This window comes from Eutrema salsugineum, unplaced genomic scaffold, assembly GCF_000478725.1.
Source record: "Eutrema salsugineum unplaced genomic scaffold, Eutsalg1_0 scaffold_9, whole genome shotgun sequence".
Classification (NCBI taxonomy): Eukaryota; Viridiplantae; Streptophyta; class Magnoliopsida; order Brassicales; family Brassicaceae; genus Eutrema; species Eutrema salsugineum.
The window spans coordinates 2,702,279-2,726,352 of NW_006256342.1; the positions used below are offsets into that span (position 1 = coordinate 2,702,279).

Here is a 24,074-nt window from a genome sequence, read left to right on the forward strand (position 1 = left end):
CAAAAAAAAGATGGTTTCGTTTTGTTCCTGATATTTAGTTTCAGAACCTGCAAGGAGAGAAGCCGTCATCAAGTCTAAACGCGTAAAGATATGCGATAGGAGTATTACATTTCACTATAAATGCATCACAATCTTATGATTTGTCAGCTGAATTAAAATCCGATATTAAAGTGAGGGGGCTTCAGATTAAATGTTCAGACAAGATCTTACATTTTCTTGTGATATAATAGTATCTTAGCTGATGTAGCTAAACATTAAAGACAAGCCCGTTTATAAGAAAAGTGTTTCACATAATACATAATTGACGAACACGTCTAATTATTCTTAAAACTGAGTATTATAACCAACAAGTTTTAAATCTTCAACGTATATTATTATGCAGATTAGTTTAATATTCTTTGTCAATATAATCTTTTCGGTAATACGACAAAAATAAAGATCCATCATAATCTAAATTCCAAAAATTATGATTTATCAAAAATTGTCGAAAAATTTGCGATCAAATATGTTCTCAAAGATCCATCAGAAATATCTATTGTAAAATGATCAGAAATTTTTAAGAATTCCGATGAATATTTTTTATGAAATTGATTGTCCATTACAAGTTACGCATGTATAAAAGACATTTTTGCATCCGTTATTATAATTTTGAAGAACAATGACAATAAAAACTAATCCAGTAAACATAATCAATCTTGAATAGTCTGGAGAAAACCAAAATGTATAAGTTATTTATTGAATCAAATAAAAAAAAAGAACATAGAAAGATAAGGATAAGTTTGAAGAAGAAAAAAACGATAAGCTAGACGCTGTCGTGACTTTGAGACACCTGCCACACTCCACAGACTGCCGCCCTCATACGAATTTCTCTTTCGACTAAATCTATTAATTGACGAGAGGATTAACTGATACTGTATGTAAGGTAACAATTTCTTAATCCCTCGTCTATAATTAATAGGTTTTAGAATAAATTTACTTCCTAGAAACTGATTCGTATGTTTGTCATCTTTATTTTGACGGAAGAATAGTTGAACGCAATGTAAATAAGCAAATATTAGGATTTAAGAGTAAAAGTCATTAAGAAAAGTAAACATGTCACAAAACCTGACAAATTAAGAACAATGACTCTCTATGTATCACACACGTGACAAAAGGTGCACCAACGATAATTTGTTTTGCTTTTTAATCATCAAAATATAGAGTTGCGTTATAAGATTTGGCATTTTCGTTGAATTATTTATAGTAGAGTTTTATACATTTCTCTATAATTACAAACATTGCGTTTGTTTTAAAAACACTACACAGACAAATCCGAGTCATCTTCATCATTATAGCTATACTATTTTTTTTTTGTGCGTCGTTGAATATAGAGTATCTACTAATATTTCGTAATCCCAATATATATTATTATTATCCCGTAAAAACAAATCTTTTTGTAACAATAGAAACGGCCACTAATTTTTTTTTTGAAAAAAAAAACATTAGTGTCAGTTCATTATTAAAATTAGTAGTACAAATGTAAAAGTTGTCATTGTCTCTGCCACGTACTCACTGTCGCTCTCTCTGAGTCTGTTCTCTCAAGCACATCACATGATGACTTCATCTCCCTCTCCACTGGCCACACTCCTCACCAACTCTATTCAAGTCTTTCTTAGAGACCCGATTACTCATTTTAGGACCCGACCCGGTTTTCACGTACCTTCTTCTCTCTCCTAAGTCCTACCCTATGAAGCGGGGCAAGAAGAACTCTGACGCGGGTGGCCCAGTGGTCAACTCGGATACTCGAACCGGGTCTAGCGAATTGGAGGCACTGAAACCAAGTTTGAGCTCGATGAAATCGATGGGTCTACTTCTGGCAGTTCTTATGGTTGCTTCGGTTATGTTTTCTCTGTCGGTGGTACTGAGAGACCCACCTTCCGATGATGTTTTGGAGACTGAAGCTGCCTCTAGGGTTCTTCCCCTCAGATTCCACCAAGGTAAAACTTTTCATTTCCCCTATCATTTATTTTTGCGGAAATTGTCTTTAGTTGGTTAGCTCACAAAGTCCCGATAAAAAGGTAGCCTTTTTTTTTGTTTTGCATGAATCTTTCTCCAAAATGGTTTGTTATGTATGTTATATAAGGATAGTTTGATGCTTCAGTAAGTTAGAAAATTTCTAGACATTTCCAGGAAAAGAGAAACTGGTACTTGTGTTGTAATTGGGAACCCTACAAATGCTAATTGCGTATGTTTCCTTTCGCATAAACTTTATCTTTAAAAAGTTTATCTTTTTCCGGCCAATGTTGCATTAATTACACTCTTTGGTGACTTTCTGGTTTTTATCCATGGAATCAGATGGTGAATTAACCGAGAAGAAGGATCAGGTCGGCAACAATCTTGTCCCTGGTTCAGATAAAGAATCATGCTTGAGCAGGTATGAAGCGAGTTTATATCGGAAGGAATCGCCTTTTAAGCAATCTTCTTACCTGGATTCTAGATTAAAAAGATACCAAGATCTTCATACACGGTGTGGACCATTCACTAGTTCCTATAACTTAACACTGGACAAACTCAAGTCGGGAGATTCGTCTGATGGTGGAGTATCTGGTTGTAGTTATGTAATATGGTTAAACTCTGATGGTGATCTTGGAAATAGGATGCTGAGTCTAGCTTCAGCTTTTCTTTATGCTCTCTTAACAAACCGGGTTTTGCTTGTGGAACCAGGAGCTGAAATGGCTGATCTTTTCTGCGAGCCATTTCCAAACACTTCTTGGTTTCTTCCCTCAGAGTTTCCGCTCAAGAGCTATTTCAATGAGCATTCTCTTTTTCGCGATTCTGGCAACCCATCGTTTGCATATCGCCATCTTGTTCGTGATTCCAGTGACCAACAAAAGCTTTTCTTTTGTGAGGAGAGTCAAGTTTTGTTGAACAATACCCTGTGGTTGATCATGAAAGCGGAAAGTTTCTTTGTCCCATCTCTCTTCTCGGTCTCTTCATTTGAGCAGGAACTCAAAAAGCTCTTCCCCGAAAAAGAAACGGTTTTTTACTTCTTGGGTCAGCATCTCTTTCACCCAACTAATGTTGTCTGGGGTCTCATTACACGATACTATCGCGCTTATCTTGCTACAGCTGATCAACGAGTAGGAATCCATATTGGGGTCTCTGATACTGGAAATGATCAGTTCCAACAATTGGTAAACGAGATTCTAGCTTGTGGAATTAGACATGAGTTTCTTCCTGAAGTAGAACAACAGAGAAATCTCCCTTCAAGCCAAGTTTTAAACCGAAAATCAAAGGCAGTGTTCATCTCATCTTCTTCTCCAGGGTACTTTGAGAGTATCAGGAACATATATTGGGAAAACCCGACGGTGACGGGAGAGATAATCAGTGTTCACAAGCCGAGCCAAAAGGAATACCAAAAAACACAGAGGAAAATGGAGGGCAGGAGAGCATGGACTGAGATTTACCTTCTGAGTTGTTCTGATGTGCTGGTTGTCACAAGCCCGTGGTCCTCAGTCGTGGACGTGGCTCACGGCCTTGGAGGGTTAAAGCCATGGATATTAAACAAGGTTGAGAACGGGACTGGCCATGATCATTACTGTATGAGAGCAAGGTCAATGGAGCCTTGTTCCCAAACGCCATGGTCCCATGGCTGAAACGAATAAGAGATGAATAGTCTTTTTTTTCTTTACTAGGTGTTGTGAGGTCAAGAATTTCTGAGTTTCCCAATAGACACGTTAGGAATATTAGAATTAACTACATGTATCCGTTCATTACTTGATCGAGTTCTATATTTTTTCCAATACAACTGAAGGTGCTCTTATTCATGTCTACAGCGATATACATTCAAAATTAGAAACCTATGGATTTGCTTAAGTTTCTTTAAGTGAAATGAAAAAGAGAGATTGAAGAAAGGATCTGAGACTTACAACAACATATAGGGGTAATGGGTTTTTGCTATGTACACTGCCTGGCAACAATGGTGTTTTAATCTTTAACAGCCTGTCTGCAAATGGGGCATGACCCATGTCTGATGAGCCATTTATCAACACAAACCAGGTGAAACGTGTGATCACATCTTGGTAAGCCTCGTGTGATTTCTCCTGCTTTGATGTCCTATAAAATCCCAGGTGTGAGATAAACAAAGGGTCATGATAAGAAGTTTGATCAGTTTGTGTCAAAGAATGAAACAGGATGAAACCTGCAGACAAATTGTGCAGTGAATGATCTGCCTCTTGGTCATCTCACTTGACATGATATAGCATGGTAGTTTCCTTAAAGATTCACCCGACAAGCCTCTGGGTTCCAATTCACCATAAACATCATCTCGTTCTTCATAGCTTACATCGGAAATCCTTAACTGCAAAAAGTAGACAAAACTACTCATGAACTTAAAGCATTTTCATCTCGTTCTTCATAGCTTTCAGAAGTGGAATTTCCATATAAGAGTTTTTAACTATACAAATAAAGATGAGTGCCGAAAAACTGCGAGTTAGAATAGAACCTGCCAGTGGTGTGAATTTAACACTGTCGACATAAGTTGTTCATCTACTAGTCTCCCACGAAACAGTTGCTCTACAAAATCTGCCTGAATCCAAAACACCAAAGGTTCAGCTTACTCATACTCACGGTCCAAGCTACCAAATTAACAGGTGGAATAATACAGTTCTATGCTGCTATTGGTTCAAGTCCTTCACACAGATAAAGAAAACAGACAGAGACTTCAACAGAATCCTCCGTAGAAGCACGGAAAAATGGTTTCAATGACTTGGCGGTTATCAAATTAACCCACTGAAACTTGGACATACAAATGCCTACATCCCTTTGGCCAATTTGGCAGACGGCATTATAACAATAAACCATTCCTACTGCTCTGGGAAGATTATTTCATCATCCTATATATATGAACAAACGATTAAAAGGTACTGATAATGCCAAAATTTTGATGGCCCACCAGTAACATGTCAAAAGTTATTTCTTCCACCAAACTTCTTATTATCTCAGAATCCTTCTCCATATCGACCATAAAGTCAGTCGAAATAGTCCAAAAACCCATCTTCCTAAACTTGGCAAAGGAGTTAGATTGCTCAGAAAGAAGAATTGAAGACTAACCATAGATGATGGACCCCTTGATCCTGACAGCTCTAAATACCAGTAAGCACGAGAAGCCTCCAACACTTCAACAGAAAGAATAGCTCCAGCCACAGCACCTAGTCCAGCCCCACGAAGGACTCCATACTGGGCAGCTCTGCCTGCCACCGCACCAGTCACTGCTCCAGTGAAAGCTCCAGCTACAACCGGTTAAAAGAACAAGAATAATTTACTAAACAATAAAAAGAGCCAAGGCATAACAAAATGGCTAGAGGGATATACAGAGATGATGGAAATTGATGGTTTGTTCTGATCCTAGAGGAAAATATCACGTATTTGATCGGAACCAAAAAGATATCAGAACTAAAAAGATATGTGTCTTTAATCTTCGATTGAAACATCTTCTGTTTTACATGTTCTGTCGTTGTTCTGTTCACCGACATTCAAGCAAACCACCTCAGAAAGAAAAAAAAAATGTAATCTTTCACAAATGATTAATTTTTCAGGGGATCACGAATCTACTAGAGTAGTAAAAATAAAGAACTTATATTTGATCCTTCTACAGAAAATCTATGATCAGTTTCGATATATCAAATGCACAGAAAAAGACGATCAAAAAGGTAAAAATTAATTACCCATAGCAAAAATTCCAGTAAGAGCCCCGGAGAAAGCGCCGGCGATCAATCGAGAAACTGTGTCGATCGTTGAGTCGACGGTTCCTTCAGCCTCCAAGGCAGGAGGCAGGATCGCATCCATAAGAGAAGAAGAAGCAGAAAAAAAAAACAAAATTGATAGAGAAAACTCTTAAGGGTTTGATGAAACTTAGAAAAGGAGAAGATGCTTTGTGGTTGGTTGAGGCAATTCTGAAGGTAAGATGTCCATGGAAGTTGAGAGAAGACACCGCTCGAAAAGCAAGGAAGACGGACGTTTTTTTTGTTTTTTTTTTCGATTTGTTTTTGTTTAATAATTTAACAAAAATCTATAAATCCGAAAAATCTCTTCGTCCCGGCTAAAAAAATGTTAAAGAACCTTGAAAGTCCATTTTTTTTTAATTTGACTGTTTTTTTGTTCTCACTTTTTCTTGTTATTTTAATGAAACTAATTTGATTGTAAAGTAAACTTAAATTTTGATGTGTAATTTATAGATACAACTACTAGATATAAAAACTTAATGGAAATTCGCATCAAGTTTAACAATCCCTGATTAGCACGCATTACTGAATCACACGATTAACACGAAAGATTCGTAGCAGGAAGTGGGAATTGTTGAACAAGTAAGGGGAGGAAAATTTCTTAGTTGAAGTAATATACATTTTGATGAATACGAAAGAAAAAAAGAACATTGAGATTCACTTGAATTTATAACAATTACAATTTATATAGATCACATTTTATACCTCAATAACTGGAGTTCAAATTCCCCACCACATAATCATAACCTGTCATACAAGCAACCAAAGACCTCAAAACTTCACTAATCTCTCCCATCATTAGCTTCTCATCATCATCCCCTGAAACAAACTCAGCGATAATGCTTCCTACCTCAATCCAGCTTTTTCCAGGCAGTCTTCTCTTCCTCACACGATCTCTCATCTTCAATTTTTCATCCCACATTCCTTTCGAAGCGTAAATATTCGACAACGCAACATAATCTCCGACATGATCATCATCTAACTCAAATATCCGTCCCTGAACTTCTTCCGCGAGCTCAACATTCCCATAAAGACTGCAAGCGCTAAGCAGTGTTCTCCAAATCACAGCGTTTGGCTTTACCGGCATCTGATTTATGAACTCGTGAGCATCCTTCAAGCGACCTGAACGACAAAACAAATCGACCATACATCCGAAATGAGCATCTCTAGGTTTCAGATTGTAGTCCTCGACCATGCTCCTGAAATGTCGTTTTCCTTCTTCCACTAGACCACCGTGACTACAAGCCATCAAGACGCCGATGAAAGTTACATCATTTGGAGTAACCGATGAATCTTGACTCTGACCAATCGTCTTCATTTTCTTGAAGAGTTCTAAAGATTCTTGAGCTTGACCGTTCAAAGCATACCCGACGATCATAGATGTGTAAGTAGTCACATCTTTTCTCAAAGTTCCATCAAAGAGTTTCCTCGCTTTCTCAATATCCCCAGATTTTACGTACATGTTAAGAAGCGAGTTTCTGAGAGTTAAATCCATAGCCAACCTCCGTTTTCTCTTGATGCTGCGTGAGTAAATCTGTTCTCCCATCTGCACCGCCCCGAGACCAGCACAAGCCGATAAAGCCACAGTCACAATAACTTCATCAAGTTCGGTCTTTTCTGCTTCCATTCGTTTAAAGAGCTCAATGGCTTCCACATGGTTCTCGTTCTCAGTGTAAGCAGCTATCATAGCCGTCCACAAGACGACGTTTTGTTTCTCAGGCGTTTCGTCAAACACTTGGCGTGCATCAGCGAGATCACCTGCCGCAGAGTAAAACCCGATAAGGGATGTTTGGATTTGGATTATACTATGGAGCCCTAGTTTTCTTACAAGAGCGTGGATCTGTTTGCCCACAAATGAGGGAGCTTTCTGAGCTGATGAAGCTTTGATGGCAAACAAGACAGAGAAACTGTCTATGAAACTAGGACTTTCTCTGAATCGATGCCGAAAATTCAAGAGTGCTTTGATTGGCTCCCCTGATTCAAGATGATGCTTCAAGGTGTGGTTAGATTTAAGCGATTTCGTATGATAATAATGTAGAAAAAAGGAATCTGATTTGTTGATCAATCCAAGAGGCTTCACAGACAAAAAATGACGCAACATACAGTCGGGTCTGGGGTTTAAAGCTTGAGGCTTTATCGTAAAATGAGGAAAAAAAAAGAGAGGAGAAAAGCTAATAAGGAGGGTGGTGCGTGAGGTTCACACGCTTTAAAACCCACTAATTTGATTATCGTCCACTTGACTGCGTTCTCAAGACTATGGCTTTGACTCCGGGAGGCGACGAGAGAAGCGAGATAGCTTTCTTTGACCTTGAAGTGGCGGTTCCGACCAAATCGGGACAGCCTTTCGCTATTTTGGAGTTTGGGGCTATCTTAGTTTGCCCTAGGAAGCTAGTGGAGCTCTACAGTTACTCCACCTTGGTTCGACCCACCGATCTTTCTCTTATCGAAACGCTCTCGAAGCGGCGAAGCGGCATCACGCGCGACGATGTCCTCTCTGCACCCACATTCTCCGAAATCGCCGATGAAGTCTACGACATTCTCCACGGTAAGGTGTTTCTTCCTCTCTCTCTCTCTTTTTCTCTGTGCTCTCTTCTGTAAGTGTTGATTTTGGTGTTTCTGTAGGAAGAATTTGGGCGGGACATAACATAAGGAGATTCGATTGTGTAAGAATTAAAGAAGCATTTGCAGACATTGGTCAATATCCGCCGGAGCCGAAAGCTACAATCGATTCGCTTTCGTTGTTGTCTCAGAAGTTTGGGAAGAGAGCTGGGGACATGAAGGTCTCTCTATTCTCTTCCTCTCATTGATAATCTCAAGCCTGTAGCTTCCTTGTTATCTTCCTTGGATATGAACTACCTTGTGAAACTCAACGATTCACCAAAGTACCTAAAGTTTTCTCCTTTTAACTGATGTAGATGGCATCACTTGCTACATACTTCGCGCTAGGAGATCAGGCACACAGGTAAAACTAATCCGTTTGAATATGAAGCCTTTTAGCAATTCACCAGTTGTTTCAATACGTACGGGACTAAACATGGATATGATTCACCAGGAGCTTAGATGATGTCCGGATGAATCTTGAAGTTGTCAAGTCCTGTGCAACTGTCTTGTTCCTGGTAACGCCGTCTTCTCATTTCTTGATTAAGGATAACCCTTAATTTAAGTATTAGAGAGGGTTGAGACATATCTGACTTTTGTCTAAAGTTTACAAAAGCTGAGTCCATCAGAAAATCACTTCGTGACTTAAAAAAGTTGCGTACTTGGTGTTTGCAGGAGGCCAGTGTTCCTGACATTCTAACAGAAATGAGCTGGTTTTCCCCAAGGAAAAGTCCAAGAACGCGAAGTAATGAGAAGTCATTGCCTAATGGAGTCAAAGAAAGCTCGTCTTCCTCCTCCTCGACCTCGAGCCCTAATACTGATCCGAGTTTGTCTTCTGTGGATGCCACAGCCAAAGAAAACCATCCCATCGTTGCTCTCCTCACAGAATGCTCAGAAAATGATATATCTTGTTGCGAAATTAATCCGTGTGATATAACCACTTTGATAAGTAAACTACACATTGAAACTCCCGAGACAGATGCAGAAACTACAACAAGACAGGAGGATGAGTCAACTCCATCACCCAATCCCGACGCCAAAGATAAAATTTATTTGGGCGTTGATGAAGTATCTGTTTCTAGCATCAGGGCAAGTCTTACCCCGTCTTATCGTGGGAGCCTGAGAATGAAGCTGTTTCACAACGATTCCCCTCTGCAACTCTATTGGGATAGCTTGAAAGTTCGGTTTGGAATAAGCCGGAAGTTTGTGGATCATGCAGGTCGTCCAAGGTTGAATATTGTTGTCGACGTGCCTCCTGGTTTATGCAAGATCTTGGACGCATCCGATGATGTTGCACATAATTTGTTGATTGACTCAGGCACAAGCTCAGATTGGAGGCCTACCGTTATGAGGAAAGAAGGCTTTGCCAATTATCCCACAGCCAGATTGCAGTAAGTTTTGACTTCTCTCTAACCTTTACATACGAAAACGAATTTGCTGAGTGTCCCTAACCTCTGAATTCATGCTTATCTGGTTGACAGAATAAGCTCAGAATCGAATGGAGATGATGCCAGATATGGAACAGAGGTATACCAGAAAGAAGAACCGTTGGAAACCATTCAAAAGCTCAATTTCAGTAGCGATGAGTTTGAAAAGCTTGAGTCAGCTTTACTTCCCGGTACCCTGGTTGATGCATACTTGTCACTCGAGCCTTATGATTATCAGAAAATGGCAGGGATACGTCTAGCAGCCAAAAAGTTGATAATCCACCTGAAGAAATGATCCACCCAAGAACAGCCTGTCTCTTCCTGGTCAGTCAGTTAGTCACTTTTGTCATTCTCAATTTGTACGGAAATCTTAGGATCTGGTAGTTGGTGAGCGATCAGTAGCTACGATAGAGGAAGTTAGTATCTAAACTGATCTGTCTTGTACCGATCAATAGTTACAACAAACTTGTAATGTAACAATCATCTGATTCCACAATCATGGATCCGTTAACTTTTCTTCCGAAGTTAGTAGTTGCCAACAAGTTCAAATGTCAGACTTGAATACAGTAGTTACGAGCAATAATAAAGTATGAAAATTCTCCATATATTTGACTGAAGAAAACACAAAAACATCTATGGAAAAAGAATTTTGCAGCTAAAATATTCTTGCAAACAACAACAAAAAAAGAAGAAGCAGAAGAAACAGTAAAGTAGCAAGTACAGGCAAACAAATTTGCTTTGCATTTGTGAGTTGTCATATATTTTACCTATACGTGTCCACGAGAGCCTGTGACTATCCTCTCTTTGTTTTCCTCTAGTTCTGCGGTTTGGTTTCCGCTTGCGTTCTGCGAATATCAAACTTGTCTACAAACTCCAAAGGAGTCACAGTCTCATTTCTGATCCTCTTAATCTTGGGGCTTAACAATCCCCTATGGCCAAAACCATACAGCTTGAGCACTTGATTGTCTGCAAAATTAAAGGCCCTCTCCATGCTCTTCAAGCACCTCTCGACTGCATAATCAGCGTAGCTACCACACGGTTTGCACCCAACAAAATGGGTAACAAACGGCCATCTCTCATCACCCAAGCCTGGATGATACTTCTCTACCATCTCCTCATACCTATCAACCAAACCTTCCCAAAACCCGTGTAGATAGTACTGATTCTCCACAAACACTTTCTCCATCCATGTATCTTTCTGAGAAAGCAAGAGATAGATCAATGCAGACTGATCATCTGCCTCAAAAGCCGGCCTTCCTTTCAGATAAGCCGTCAATACCTTCCCAGCCTCATCACGGATTGGCCCTTTAGGTCCCATAGGCGCCCAAGCATCCAACAAATCCAATGACCACTGACAATTTCTCAGCAGAAAACTACCCGTGTTCAAAGCAATCCAAGACTTTTGATCAAACAACAAATCCGGATAGCCATGAATCACTAGATTGTGCTTCTCGTACCTAGCCAAAGGGATCTGAAACAGTATGTCAGTGAACAAAGCGTCACTATCCATCCACCAGATCCATTCAACTTCAGGATGAGAAAGCATCAACCTTCTAATCATCGGCAATTTCGCCCAATACCCAGCAAGTTCCTTATCCAAATGAGCCATGTTATACACAATCTCAATCCCGTGAAGCCTACAGTAATCAATCTTGTTCTTCACGGATTTCAACAGATAGTGGTCACCAATCGGGTTATCGCAGGGCTTTGGAGGAGACCCTGTTAAGAGCAAGATTCGAGCTCTGCCATTGACAGTACTAGGAAACTCAGGGTTCTGATTAAGCCATACCTTGCGTTGACTGTCCCAATTCGTGATCTTTGGCCCTAGAGCGTACGTCGCATTGGGATTCATATCCGTTTCCTGAGGCTCATCCAAGTCGGTAGGATCCGAATCAGATCGGATCTCAGCTAGAATCCGGTTAGTCTCCTCGATGATGTTCTGGTTAACCGCATCGGCGCTGGAGCTTCCGAGGTTTCCGACGCCGATTGTGCCACGTAGGACGAGGATGGTGACGAATCCACAGAGAATCGTGATCTTGATGTTGTTGAACGTCTTCTGCATCTGCCTGCCTCGTGGCAACAAACCACGACCGCCCCTTCCTCCGCCGTTCGCTACCGTCGACGTCGGAAGTCCTCCGCCGCTTCCGGAGGGTCTTTTATGCGCCGGCGAACCATCTTGACCCATTTTTTCTCTCTCCCTCTCTCTAGATTTCACTTAAAGATTTGCGACCATCAAAATTGGGGTTTTTTTTTATCTTTTTGAATTCTTCAACACAGTCTGTGTAGTTTTCTCTCTCTGTACTTGCTCACGGATCTGAGGAAATTTCAGATCTTTAGCATGATTGATTCCGATGGGAAAGAGAGAGAGAGAGAAAAGATTGTCGATCTGAAGAACCCTAATTTAAAAAGTAAAATTAAACCCAATAATGCGGAAACATTGTCATACTTAAAAATATAATTGTCGGAGGAAAATGCTTCGCTCGATCTAGAAGCAGATGGAGAAGAAACGCGTACAGCTCACTCACACCGACAAAATATTACTATTATTATTTTCGTAAGTGGGAATGTAATTGTAATTTAGTTTTATTAAATTTCAGTGACGGAGGGATAACGGAAACAGTTTTCGTTGGCGGTATAATATGAGTGAAAATGAAACGGTGCGTTTTGGCGAACCAAACAGCGTCGGAATAAGATGAGGAAATCGGTGGCGGCGGGAACCTCGAAATGCGTTTTCAGAGTCACCATGTTTTACGACGCGTGTCGCATTCAGTCGATGTTGCAATAGAGAGTTTTGGATATTTCTTTGCAAATTATCTTCATCTTCTTCGATTGGATAACTTCTGACCCCAAAAAAAAAAAAAAAAATTCTGCAACTCTAGAGATATTTCTCTTTGAATTCTTCGTGGTATGTTTCGTCCTCTTTTACTTTGTTTCAGTTAATGATTTCTTGGGTTTCATAAAGTTCGTTGCTTTTTTTGAATGTTCTGGGTTGAATCTCTGTAGGTTTGAATTATGAATTTCATGTCTGTTTATATGAATTTTGGCTTAGCATCGCTCTCTCATTTGAAATGAAGTCATTATTAAGTTTTCTCAATTTGATTTTTGTTTCTTTGAAGGATTGAGTTGTTATTACCTTTGAGGAAACGAAAAGGAATCTGTTTTCTCCCTCTCGCCATTGTTATGTGGAATTTAGCTTCAAAATCCACCAAAGAAAGCTTTAAATCAAAGGGAGAAGATGCTGCCACAAAATCTAGAAAAGCTCCTTTAGATCCCTCTGGAGATGGAAGAAAGACAACGAAGGAAGAAAGATTGGAGTGTCCCATTTGCTGGGAATCATTCAACGTCGTTGAGAATGTGCCATACGTCTTATGGTGTGGTCATACCATCTGCAAGTATTGTCTCTTAGGGCTTCAACGTGCTGTTGTGATCAAATCCTCAGCTTTACCTTTCCAGCTTCCCTTCTTCGTTGCTTGCCCTTGGTGCAATTTACTCTCGTTGAGGCTAGTCTGCAATGGAACCATCAAATTCCCTTCCAAGAACTATTACCTACTATGGATGGTTGAAAGCATGAATAGCTGTAGATCCGACAACAAAAGGGTCACTTCAGGGCAGAGAGATTTGAGTAAGAGGTGTGACGGGGAGAGTAATACCGCCTCAGATGATGAACATTTGCTGAACAATCGCGGTTGGTGGAATGTTGTGACCAGAGGATACTTCAGAACTGGGAGACTTCATGACTCGGTATGTAAGTCAATGGCTCTTGTTGCTCATTTGTTGGCTAAGTTTCCTTTGGTAGTCATATTCCTGTTGATGGCTTTATATGCAATCCCTGTGAGTGCTGCAGTTCTCGGACTCTATTTCTTTGTCACCTTTGCTTTGGCTGTCCCGTCGTTTCTCATCCTCTATTTCGCTTTCCCGACGTTAAACTGGCTGATCAGAGAGATTTCAGCCTAACTCAGTGGAATGTCTCTTTGTTCCTTTTTGTTTCCTGAGTTGTAAGACACATGAGAGAATGAATTATAGAGCCAAAGTTGTTACAGTTAATGTAGACAAGAAGAAGAGAAGATCTTTATTTCAAATTGTCTCTCTGTACATAACGAACAAAACTACCTTTCTCTCTCTCTCTCTAGCTATCTAACAACAATAAGGTTCTGTGTACAAGAAGAATTAGAAACAATGATAACAAAAAGAGGAAGATATAAAACTCTGCTGTTCTGTATAAATCTGAATGAAGAAAGAAAGATTTTACATTTCTCTGTAATCTGGTGAAGACAAACCATTGAAGAGCTCAGCTTTACCGGATATCTTAACTAAGATAGCTAGGACTTCTTTCATGTTCGGTCTTGCCTGAGGATGATCCGCGGTACATGTCACACCCACTTTTAGTAACTCGGTTAGTTCCTCAGCTCCGTTCCCTGGTTTTGTCCCCGAGAGAGTAAATGGTGAACCTTTGGTTGTCATGTTACTTGTCATTACCCGTCTTGCCCACTCGACCAAACACTCTTCTCCTCCATCAACTGCTCTTCTGCCTGTAGCGAGTTCCATTGTCAATACTCCATAGCTGTAAACATCTCCTCTTGTGGTGGCTTGCCAAGTTTGACCATACTCGGGAGCTACATACCCAATTGTGCCGGCAATCACAGTGCTCACATGGCTATCTCCTACATTCAAGAGCCTTGCTAGTCCAAAGTCTGTAACTCTCGCATTTCCGTGTTTGTCTAAAAGAACGTTACTTGCTTTCACGTCTCTGTGAACGATGGAAGGGTAGCATTCGTGGTGCAAAAACACTAATGCCCGCGCTACATCAGTGGCTATATCAACACGTTTCTTCCATGGAAGTTTTGTTTTGTCTGTGATGAGTTCCTCTAAGCTCCCTCCTCCCATGTATTCATGCACCAAAATTTTCTCTGATCTATCTAGGCACCATCCGTATAGCCTCACGAGGTTCGGGTGTGCCCAATCGCCAAATGCGTTGGCACTTAGAACTTCCATTTCGGCTCTGAACTCTTTCTCTGCTTCTGTGCCTTCTCTTTGTAGCTTCTTGACTGCAACTTCTCTTCCGTCAGGCAATACGCCTCTGTAAACAGTTCCATATCCTCCCCTACCTACGACTCTATCCTCAGAGAAGTTACTGGTTGCTTTCAGAATGTCAGTGTATGTGAATGTTGATTTATCTAAGCGAATGACTTTGATTTTCCCTGACAGCCATGGAGATGATCCGCCTGAGCTGGAAGTCATGTCATGTCTGGTTTTGGATCCATCTAAGAGATCGATTTCCGCTTCCCTTGAACGCTTTACAACCATGAGAATAATACCTGATACCACTAAACAAGCGATAAATGCCAATGCAAGAGCTGAGGAAATCCAAACCAAAAGAATAGTTCTTTGCCTGTTTCCTAGATTTTGTTTGGAAATCTGATTCCTCGTGTTGTTGTTCCCTGATTGGTTGAAGAAACTAGGAAACCGCAGCAGCGGATTTCCAAGAAAGGAGTCTTTTTCAAAGGTTGTTAATTGTCCCGTCGACGGTATCACACCAGAGATTAAGGAGTTATATGAGATATTGAACTTGCTCATCTCATTCAAGTCATTCAAACTTGTCGGAAAATCTCCTGAGAAATTGTTGTAGGACAGATCAAGATTCTGCAGACACTTGAGATTTCCGATTTCTTGAGGAATCTGGCCTGAGAAATGGTTTCGGGTCAGGTTGAGAAATGCGAGAGGCAACTCCCCAATCCCTGTAGGCAGTTTCCCTTCGAACTCATTGAACCCCAAATGAAGAGTACTCAACTTCTTCATCAGAGAGATATTTGCAGGTACCTCACCGGATAGCCTGTTTCCACTGAGCTGAAGATAGGCTGAAATATCAAGCGTGCGTACTGTGGAACCAGCAGAGCAAACAGGAAAGAGACCGTACCCTTTAAGAACATGGTCCCATAGGCTTCTGCAACTCTTTTTTGTGAGAATTGCATATACAAACTTGAAAGGAGGGAACTCTGCAGGAATCCATCTCTTCATCGCCAAGCATTCACCGGAACCTGCAATTATGTTGTCTTTGTTCTGCCTATTCACTTCAAACGTTGGAAAAGGATTGCTACCCATTTTAGTCAATTCAGGATGGAATCCACCAGAGAGCTGGTTGTTTGCCACGTTAAACCACAAAAGACTCTTGCAGTTTCCAATCTCTCGAGGGATTTCTCCTGAAAGAGAGTTATTTGCAAGCATTAGCCACAGAAGAGACGTCAATTTTCCAAATGAAGCTGGTATCGAACCGGTCAGCTTGTTAAAGGAGAGATCAAGTGCTTGAAGACCCGGCATGTTCCCATATTCCTGTGGTATATCACCGCTGAAGTTATTATAAGCAAGAATCAAGAACTTCAAACTCTGGATCTGAGAAATTTCAGCAGGCAACTGGCCAGAGAAGCTGTTGTAGCTCAGATCTAGCCTGAGAAGATTAGGTAACTTGAGGATGTTTGAAGAATAGATGCCACCAACGTACGAGTTCCCATGCAGGACTAGATACTTTACTTGAGTGAATCTCCCGAATATGTCTTGTACGTCTCCTCCAAAATGATTTCTGCTCAAATCCAAAAACACCAAGTTGCTCAAGTTCAAGAGAGATTCTGGTATGTCTCGAGAAAATTTATTATTCCCCAAATACAAACCTCTAAGAGAGGATATGGAGCCTAACTCAGCTGGAATGTTCCCTGTGAAGTTGTTTCCCCACAGATTCAGTACATTCAGATTCTGGCAATTCGAAACTTGGCCTGGAAATTCCCCGACAAAACTGTTCTCAGACAAATCCAAGACTTGCAAAGTGCAGTTCCCCCTGAACATGGAAGCTGAGATGTTCCCGGAGAGATGATGATTCTCAGAAACTGAAAACTGAACCAGCCTCCCAAAACCACTCCATATATCTCCACTGAATCTGTTGGAACTGAAGTCGACATACTTCAGATACCGACAACCATTGAAGATGTCATCGATTCTGCCAGTAAAGTTATTGGCCGATAGATTTGCAACAACGAGGCTGTTGCAGAACAATGGGAAGCTAGAGTGAATATCACCGGCAATCCTATTCACCGATAGATCAAGAACCTCAAGATTTGATAACCCGGATAAGCTAAGCTCCCCTTCAAGGATGTTATGAGAAAGATTCAGATGCTTTAGGTTGTGACAACGGCTCAGGTCATCTGGAATCCATCCTTCGATGGTGTTCCTTGATAAATCGAGATATGTGAGCTGTGTTAAGGCGGAGAAGTTCCCAAACAGAGCACCTGAGATGGTTGAATCACTTAGATTGATCCCTGTGACTCTGCTTCCCTGTGGCGTGCATGTGATTCCAGGCCATTGACACACATCGTCTTGCTTCTCCATTTGCCATTCCGTGTAGATTCCTCTGTTCGTTGGGTTACGAGATTCGAGGTAAGATTTCAGGTTCAATAAGACTTCTCTATCACTGTCCAGTGAATCTCCGGCCACTGCTATGGCTGCCATAGGAAAAATCAACACAAAAAAAAAACGAAATCTTTAGATATAGCTACATATCACTTTACCACCAAGACATGAACAAACAGAGGAAAAACTGGAACTGCGATTCATCAACAAACAATGCAAAAACCCAAAATTACGATACTCGCGCTTCATCTCTCGAAATCACGTTCATGTAAACAACAATAAACCACAAAATATGGTGAAACCCCCAAAAAACAACGTCGAATTCGACACAGAAAAATTTAAAACCCTAAACCCATTGAAGTAAACGTCAAAGAAACTGAAACTCATACTCAAGCAGAGAACACAGTGTAATTCCCTAAAATCTCTGAACGAAACATGAATTGGAAACAAAAGATGCGAAAAGTTACCGGTGATCAAAACAAAGAGTAAGAAATAAACCAAGGTAAGTGACTCAGAATCATCATCCGCCATGATCACACGCGTCATCATCTTCATCAGCTTTCCACTTCCTCTTCTTCTTCGTTTTCTTCTTCTTCTTCCAATAACGTTAGCGTCGTCTTCTTCGGCTACGATTTTCCTCGACAAGGTGGGGAAATTATCGGGGAAGGAAGATGAATTTCATGGAAATTCATGGAAAGTGTTTAGAGAGAAAAAAAGGGGGAAGTTGAAAAAAAACAAACCCGCCCGCACGTAGACCAACCAACTGAAAACTTTGAACTATCAGATTATATTGGCTTATTCCTATTTATTAGACTTTTCCTTTCCCCTTTCTTCCCTCACTAACTTAAAAAAAAAAAAATAGTTGAATTCAATCATATATGTTTAATTTTGACCAAAATACCGTATATATTACGTAACCAATCTCTTAAAACATTCTTCAAAAATTATTGAGAATTTATCAAATATTTAATTTCACAATCTATAATACTAAAACATCTTACATGTAAACTTCCAAAGTTTCAAACAACCACTTATAAATTAGATATCATTTAGAACAATAGAAAGAAGCATGACGTTCAAAAAAAGGACGTACATATCGAAATTGTGTGTAGGCTTACAAACGTTGAAATTAGATTGGGTTTATTTATTTAACTTAGCTTGAACAAAAAATAGGTGAGCAGCGCTGAGACATCTAACTTGACCAATTAGAAGATTTTGACTTCGTATCAGAGTGGGTAAGTTATTAATTATAGTTAAAAATTAACCAAAAAAAAAGTTATGCATAATGTAAATCGAAGTTACGTTATATGCCTATGGCGACTATGAGAGAATAGTTCCAACTTTGTGACTGATAGGCATTGTTGTTACAGTAGAACTATAAATAATTATATCATGCTGTGTTACGCCAACCAGTAAATTGTTAGTCAAATAATTGGGCTAAACAAATATTTCTATGATCTCAGTAAATCTTCCCACTTATTTTGTTTGTGGAGTGAAAAAATTACACAACTTTCTTTTTATTCACTCTTTCTTTTACTTCTCAATTAGGGTTCGCTAAAAGTTTATCAGTCACAGCCATATCTGATAATTTAACGAAAGTACATCATTGAAAGAAATCTTGGCTTGAATAGAATAAACGTATAGTGTAAACAAATTTAGAAGATTAAAGAGAATAAATTTGTACCGCTTTGAAATCTTCAGAGTTAATAAGATATTTTTCTTAAACAGGTTAACAATATATGGTGGGTCCCATGTGATTCATCTGGACGGCAGTAGTTGACTTATTTAGTCCTTTGACCAATGTGTTTTTAGCATTATCAATGACGAAAACTCATAATTCTCTATTATTCCTTTGTTTTCTTTGTACTATATATTTATTTTCCTGTTAGAAATATTTTTCTTTAATTGTTCCCGTGATTAGTCAAATGCGTGTATTATTTTACCTTGAGTACTCAATTAATTGAATAGTGTATAACACTTTGTGACAACAATTGAAAATTTTCAAAAATTAGAAAATTCAGAGGCTAGTATTCTCTTCCAAACAGAGAATATAAAGCTATATAACTAATTCTTCTTATTTCCAATTGTGAAATTATTCCTCTCCATTGGAAAAAGACTGCAAAAGTTAGAGTTGTAGACGTGTGAATTTGTGATTATGGAATTTATAGATAGATTTTACATAAATGATAGTTTCCACATCGATTTTTTTATATATAGCTTTAAATACCCTCAAATAATCATATACTAGGATACTACATCATTTTTTTTATATTGCCGCATATGTTTTAAAACCTTTTATTACTCTTTCAAATATGCATGTTGTGGCTTCTGACATTAGAACTCGCTAAAGAAAATGATCTAAATGTCTGAAATTTTTCAAAGTGGTGCCAATTTAAAAGTTGTGTTCCAACCATTTGAATGGAAAAAAGAAACAAGGAAAATTCGGATATAAAAAAGATGGTCCACATCAAACACTAAGGACGTGTGAATGGTAATGAGCCAGCATTGGTCATGCCAAACCAACTTAAGGCAACAAACAAGCCTGCGAAGAGAATTAAAAAAAATGCCACTATGAAAGCGACGTCGTTCGTTAAAACACAAAGTAGAATCTCCCTCCTGCAATTTCGAAGATGAATGAATGGGATGGATTTGGATAGTTATCTTCCGTAATCTTTCATCACATCCTATTCATTATAAATGATAGTCTCAACAAAATATTTAGGAATGCTTGATGCTTCGTTCCACGACATTTGATCAAAAAATAAAATACCATAATGAGTTTCATGTCGCATTTTGAGAAGTCCAAATATTTATAATATTTTTTATTCTTAATTATATGATGTTTAAGATTTTACATACAAATTAAGAAAACATTTAATTTATACTTTTTCATATACTGAAACTTCAAATTTCATCATTTCCAATATAATGTAACCAATGAAAAAAATATAAAAAATTAAATATAATAAGAAGTTAATTAATTTTGCTTGAACATCAAATATTTGAGAAAAAAACTTATAAAACGTGATATAAATAAGAATGGAAGAACGGAGGGAGTATTATATGTTATTAACAAAATAGTCCTTTGCTCAAAAAACAAATTTAACAAATAGTCCTTTATTCCTCCCTCTTCGCACGATTTTTCGGTCTCAAGTATTTCGCTGTACTCCGCGTACTCTACCTCTCTCCATTAATCCCCTCTCAAGCAAAGCTTCTGCGGTTTCCTTCTCACACCAATCGTGCTTTCGCATTCCTCGTCTGGTTTCATTTCTAAACGTAAGTTTTCTTCCATTTCTGGTATCGATCTCAAAGTATGTCGAATTAAGCAAAGAGATTGTTAAACCTGATTGTTCCCATTCTATTGTAGACACTTTATCTGGCCTAGTCGGGATACAATCGCTTAGTTATAGTTTTGGGATTTCGGAAATTTTAACCTGATGTTTAGGAAACGGAACCTAGTTACGGAATTGTTGCGTCGTGTTGATCTCGGTGACATTGAAACCCTAATTTCGCGGTGCCTGTGGAGTCGCGCAGTTTCCACAAACTCAAAATCGGCTCTGCTTGCAATAGACAACGCAGACATATGTAGTAAGCAAACTGGAATAGTTTCACTAGCTGGGGAGTTAGCATGTCTCGTGGAGGAATCTGCTCATGTTGTTGATGATAGCAAACCCAGAAGTCGTATGGAACTAAAGAGATCTCTTGAACTCCGTTTAAAGAAAAGAGTCAAGGAGCAGTACACCAACGGGAAGTTTAGTGACTTACTGAAGAAGGTTATTGCGAGGCCTGATACTCTTCGGGACGCTTATGACTGTATTAGGCTTAACTCCAATGTTCCCATTACAGAAAGAAACGGCAGCGTTGCGTTTGATTCTATTGCAGAAGAGCTCTCTAGTGGGATGTTTGATGTCAATTCCAATACGTTCTCGCTTGTGGCTAGAGATAAAACAAAAGAGATCCTTGTCTTGCCTAGTGTAGCTCTGAAAGTTGTCCAAGAGGCTATCAGAATAGTCCTGGAAGTCGTTTTCAGTCCTCATTTTTCTAAGTTTTCTCATAGTTGTCGAAGCGGAAGGGGACGTGCATCTGCGTTGAAGTATATCAGCAGCAATATGTCTCATTCTGATTGGTGTTTCACTTTGAGCCTGAACAAAAAACTGGATGTTTCTGTTTTTGATAACCTTCTCTCTGTAATGGAGGAGAAAATTGAAGACAGTAGTTTAAGCATCTTACTCCGTTCAATGTTTGAAGCTCGGGTGCTCAATCTCGAGTTTGGAGGATTTCCCAAGGGCCATGGTCTTCCACAAGAAGGGTTGTTGTCCCGTGTATTGATGAACATATATCTTGATCGGTTTGATCATGAATTATATAGAATCTCAATGAGGCATGAAGCCCTTCATCGTGATTCACAGACTGATGAAGATAGCCCAGGCTCAAAACTTCGTTCCTGGTTCAGGAGGCAGGCTGGAGAACAAGTTTTGAAAAGTACTCCGGAGCATCTCCGAGTTTATTGTTGCAGATTTATGGATGAGATATTTTTCTCTGTGTCTGGTCCCAAGAAAGCCGCTGTTGATATCAGATCTGAAGCTATAGGTTTCTTACGGAACTCACTGCATTTGGACATCACTGATGAAATAGACTCGTCACCATGTGAAACGACCAGTGGGCTTCGTGTTTTGGGTATCTTGGTTAGGAAAAAGGTTAGGGAGAATCCCGCTGTCAAAGCTGTTCACAAGTTAAAGGAGAAGGTTAGGCTCTTTGCATTGCAAAAAGAAGAGGCCTGGACCTTGGGTACAGTTAGAATTGGAAAGAAATGGTTAGGACATGGATTGAAGAAAGTCAAGGAGTCAGAAATCAAAGGCTTGGCGGATAGTAACTCTACCTTGAGCCAAATATCTTGCCACAGAAAGCCAGGCATGGAAACAGATCATTGGTATAAGATCTTGCTTAGAATATGGATGGAGGATGTGCTAAGAACCTCTGCAGATAGAAGCGAGGAGTTTATCTTGTCCAAGCATATCGTTGAACCTACGATTCCTCAAGAACTAAGAGACGCGTTTTACAAGTTCCAAAATTCTGCTGCGGCATATGTTTCTTCAGAGACAGCTAAAGTAGAAGCGCTCTTGCCATGTCCACTCTCTCATGATAGACCAGTTTTTTTTGGCGATGTTGTTGCTCCTACCAATGCGATAAGAAGGCGTCTTTTTCGCTATGGATTAGTAACAGCTGAGGGTTATGCTCGAACGAATTCTGTGCTTATTTTGCAAGATACTCCCCAAATAATTGATTGGTTCTCAGGACTTGTCCGGCGATGGGTGTTATGGTATGGAGGTTGTAGTAATTTCGATGAGATAAAGGCTCTTATTGACAATCAGATCAGAAAGTCATGCATCCGTACCTTGGCATCAAAATATCGAATACATGAAAATGAAATAGAGAAACGCCTTGATTTAGAACTGAGCACGATTCCCTCTGCTGAAGATATAGAACAGGAAATACAACACGAGAAACTTGATTCTCCAGCTTCTGACAGGGATGAGCACCTAACGTACGGTATTTCCAATAGTGGTTTATGTTTATTGTCTTTAGCTCGAATAGTGAGCGAATCAAGGCCTTGCAATTGCTTCGTAACTGGTTGCTCGATGGCTGCACCTGCTGTTTATACTCTACATGCAATGGAAAGACAGAAGTTTCCTGGTTGGAAAACTGGATTTTCTGTTTGCATTCCTTCTAGCTTAAACGGAAGGAGAATAGGGCTGTGTAAGCAACACCTCAAAGATCTCTATATAGGTCAAATATCACTTCAAGCCATTGATTTTGGAGCCTGGAGATGATGAGTTTCTCTCCACTACAAGAGTCCTTCAAGTTGCTGATATGTTTCTAGGTCAAACAATGATTCGTTATTTTAGAGCTTCATGTATCTGATGTTTAGAAAATCTAAGGTTCGGTGATTATTGTTCTTCGGCTGTTTTTATTCCGAGCGGCCGTCTTCAGTAGCAGAGTAAACTTACCCTCAGAATCTAAAACCGTGGCATTACCTGTGTCTGTGGGAAAATTCTAGGTGAAATTGTTTCGGCGGCATTCACAATCATAACTTTCTTCACTTTTGACTGTGTCCTTCAACGCTTAAGCTTCTTGAATCTTTCTGGTATTTTCTCACAGCTAATTTCGCTGTGCATCAGGTAGTGAACGTGACAAATGGAATTAGCGGATCGAGCAGTCGGGCTTTTATTGTCGTCAATCAGCTTATCCATATTCACCTACTATACTTTCTGGGTCATCATCCTGGTAAGTGACAATAACATGATTCATCTTCTCCAAATTCCTTTAAAAAAATACATTGTTAGTTTAATGTATTATTGTCATCTAATGTTTTGGACTATTACTAGGAAGATGCTAACGTGTTATAATTTTCCTTTGCAGCCATTTGTAGATAGTGATCACTTCATCCACAAGTACTTCTTGCCACAAGACTATGCCATTCTCGTTCCAGTCTTTGCCGGTGTAACTCTCCTCTCTCTTCTTTCCGTATTCATCGGCATGGTCATGCTCAAATCCAAAAAGAAGAAGGCTTGATTTCGACCTTACCTCCATATAAAATTTTCGTTCTTGGTTCCTAAAGCTGTTGTGCCTACTTTGTTTTGGACCACCTTGTCTTTGAGACGTTTAGGCCTTAACTTTAAATGGTGTAGTTAAACCGTACGAGACCCCATTTGTTGAATACGCAAGGACATATTATCTATAAAGTTTTTTTTTGGGATATTTGCCAATTTAATTCTCTTATTAATCTGATTAGCATTAATAGCAGTATGTTATGATGGATTTTAGGCTCACCAACAGTTTAACTAAAAATCTTTTCAGAAGATAATAATGATTTGGGTTTTGGAGTTTTCAT

The 24,074-nt window shown here is 39.5% G+C and overlaps 9 protein-coding genes across 12 annotated transcripts; 5 read left to right on the plus strand and 4 right to left on the minus strand.

Annotated features, from left to right (window-relative positions):
* The first annotated feature begins 1,626 nt into the window (after positions 1-1,626).
* Positions 1,627-3,782, plus strand: LOC18008983 (fucosyltransferase 3). Its single transcript, XM_006390367.2, has 2 exons — positions 1,627-1,976; positions 2,335-3,782. The coding sequence occupies exons 1-2, from the start codon at positions 1,727-1,729 to the stop codon at positions 3,633-3,635; spliced, it is 1,551 nt and encodes a 516-aa protein (XP_006390429.1). The 5' UTR covers positions 1,627-1,726; the 3' UTR covers positions 3,636-3,782.
* LOC18009067 (NEP1-interacting protein-like 2) lies at positions 3,726-5,991 on the minus strand. Its single transcript, XM_024153544.1, has 5 exons — positions 5,706-5,991; positions 5,092-5,270; positions 4,484-4,567; positions 4,181-4,339; positions 3,726-4,095 (listed from the first exon to the last, which is right to left on the minus strand). Exons 1-5 carry the CDS (start codon positions 5,824-5,826, stop codon positions 3,967-3,969), a joined length of 672 nt encoding a protein of 223 aa, XP_024009312.1. The 5' UTR covers positions 5,827-5,991; the 3' UTR covers positions 3,726-3,966.
* Positions 5,992-6,468: 477 nt separating this feature from the next.
* Positions 6,469-7,876, minus strand: LOC18008662 (putative pentatricopeptide repeat-containing protein At1g74400). Its single transcript, XM_006390369.2, has one exon. The coding sequence runs from the start codon at positions 7,861-7,863 to the stop codon at positions 6,469-6,471; it is 1,395 nt and encodes a 464-aa protein (XP_006390431.2). The 5' UTR covers positions 7,864-7,876.
* Positions 7,828-10,327, plus strand: LOC18008813 (protein NEN3). Its single transcript, XM_006390370.2, has 6 exons — positions 7,828-8,307; positions 8,385-8,542; positions 8,678-8,724; positions 8,815-8,878; positions 9,036-9,751; positions 9,842-10,327. Exons 1-6 carry the CDS (start codon positions 8,019-8,021, stop codon positions 10,080-10,082), a joined length of 1,515 nt encoding a protein of 504 aa, XP_006390432.1. The 5' UTR covers positions 7,828-8,018; the 3' UTR covers positions 10,083-10,327.
* A 48-nt stretch (positions 10,328-10,375) lies between these two features.
* Positions 10,376-12,276, minus strand: LOC18009108 (probable xyloglucan 6-xylosyltransferase 5). Its single transcript, XM_006390371.2, has one exon. The coding sequence runs from the start codon at positions 11,970-11,972 to the stop codon at positions 10,602-10,604; it is 1,371 nt and encodes a 456-aa protein (XP_006390433.1). The 5' UTR covers positions 11,973-12,276; the 3' UTR covers positions 10,376-10,601.
* Positions 12,277-12,468: 192 nt separating this feature from the next.
* On the plus strand, positions 12,469-13,841 carry LOC18008941. Of its 2 annotated transcripts, XM_024160553.1 has the most exons (3): positions 12,469-12,692; positions 12,904-13,528; positions 13,632-13,736. In XM_024160553.1, the coding sequence occupies exons 2-3, from the start codon at positions 12,968-12,970 to the stop codon at positions 13,710-13,712; spliced, it is 642 nt and encodes a 213-aa protein (XP_024016321.1). In that variant the 5' UTR covers positions 12,469-12,692; positions 12,904-12,967; the 3' UTR covers positions 13,713-13,736. The 2 variants fall into 2 exon arrangements, with proteins under 2 accessions (XP_024016321.1, XP_006390434.1); XM_006390372.2 differs by having other exon boundaries at positions 12,904-13,841.
* A 6-nt stretch (positions 13,842-13,847) lies between these two features.
* LOC18007900 (probable LRR receptor-like serine/threonine-protein kinase At1g74360) lies at positions 13,848-17,908 on the minus strand. 2 transcript variants are annotated; one of them, XM_006390373.2, is made up of 2 exons: positions 17,650-17,908; positions 13,848-17,274 (listed from the first exon to the last, which is right to left on the minus strand). In XM_006390373.2, exons 1-2 carry the CDS (start codon positions 17,735-17,737, stop codon positions 14,033-14,035), a joined length of 3,330 nt encoding a protein of 1,109 aa, XP_006390435.1. In that variant the 5' UTR covers positions 17,738-17,908; the 3' UTR covers positions 13,848-14,032. The 2 variants fall into 2 exon arrangements, with proteins under 2 accessions (XP_006390435.1, XP_024016139.1); XM_024160371.1 differs by having other exon boundaries at positions 17,681-17,736.
* Positions 17,909-20,332: 2,424 nt separating this feature from the next.
* Positions 20,333-23,941, plus strand: LOC18008459 (dolichol-phosphate mannose synthase subunit 2). The gene is made up of 3 exons (XM_006390374.2): positions 20,333-20,458; positions 23,366-23,467; positions 23,603-23,941. Exons 2-3 carry the CDS (start codon positions 23,378-23,380, stop codon positions 23,753-23,755), a joined length of 243 nt encoding a protein of 80 aa, XP_006390436.1. The 5' UTR covers positions 20,333-20,458; positions 23,366-23,377; the 3' UTR covers positions 23,756-23,941.
* On the plus strand, positions 20,340-23,941 carry LOC112089604 (nuclear intron maturase 4, mitochondrial). 2 transcript variants are annotated; one of them, XM_024160415.1, is made up of 4 exons: positions 20,340-20,458; positions 20,550-23,240; positions 23,362-23,467; positions 23,603-23,941. In XM_024160415.1, exon 2 carries the CDS (start codon positions 20,620-20,622, stop codon positions 23,011-23,013), a length of 2,394 nt encoding a protein of 797 aa, XP_024016183.1. In that variant the 5' UTR covers positions 20,340-20,458; positions 20,550-20,619; the 3' UTR covers positions 23,014-23,240; positions 23,362-23,467; positions 23,603-23,941. The 2 variants fall into 2 exon arrangements, with proteins under 2 accessions (XP_024016183.1, XP_024016144.1); XM_024160376.1 differs by having other exon boundaries at positions 20,550-23,467.
* Positions 23,942-24,074: the final 133 nt, after the last annotated feature.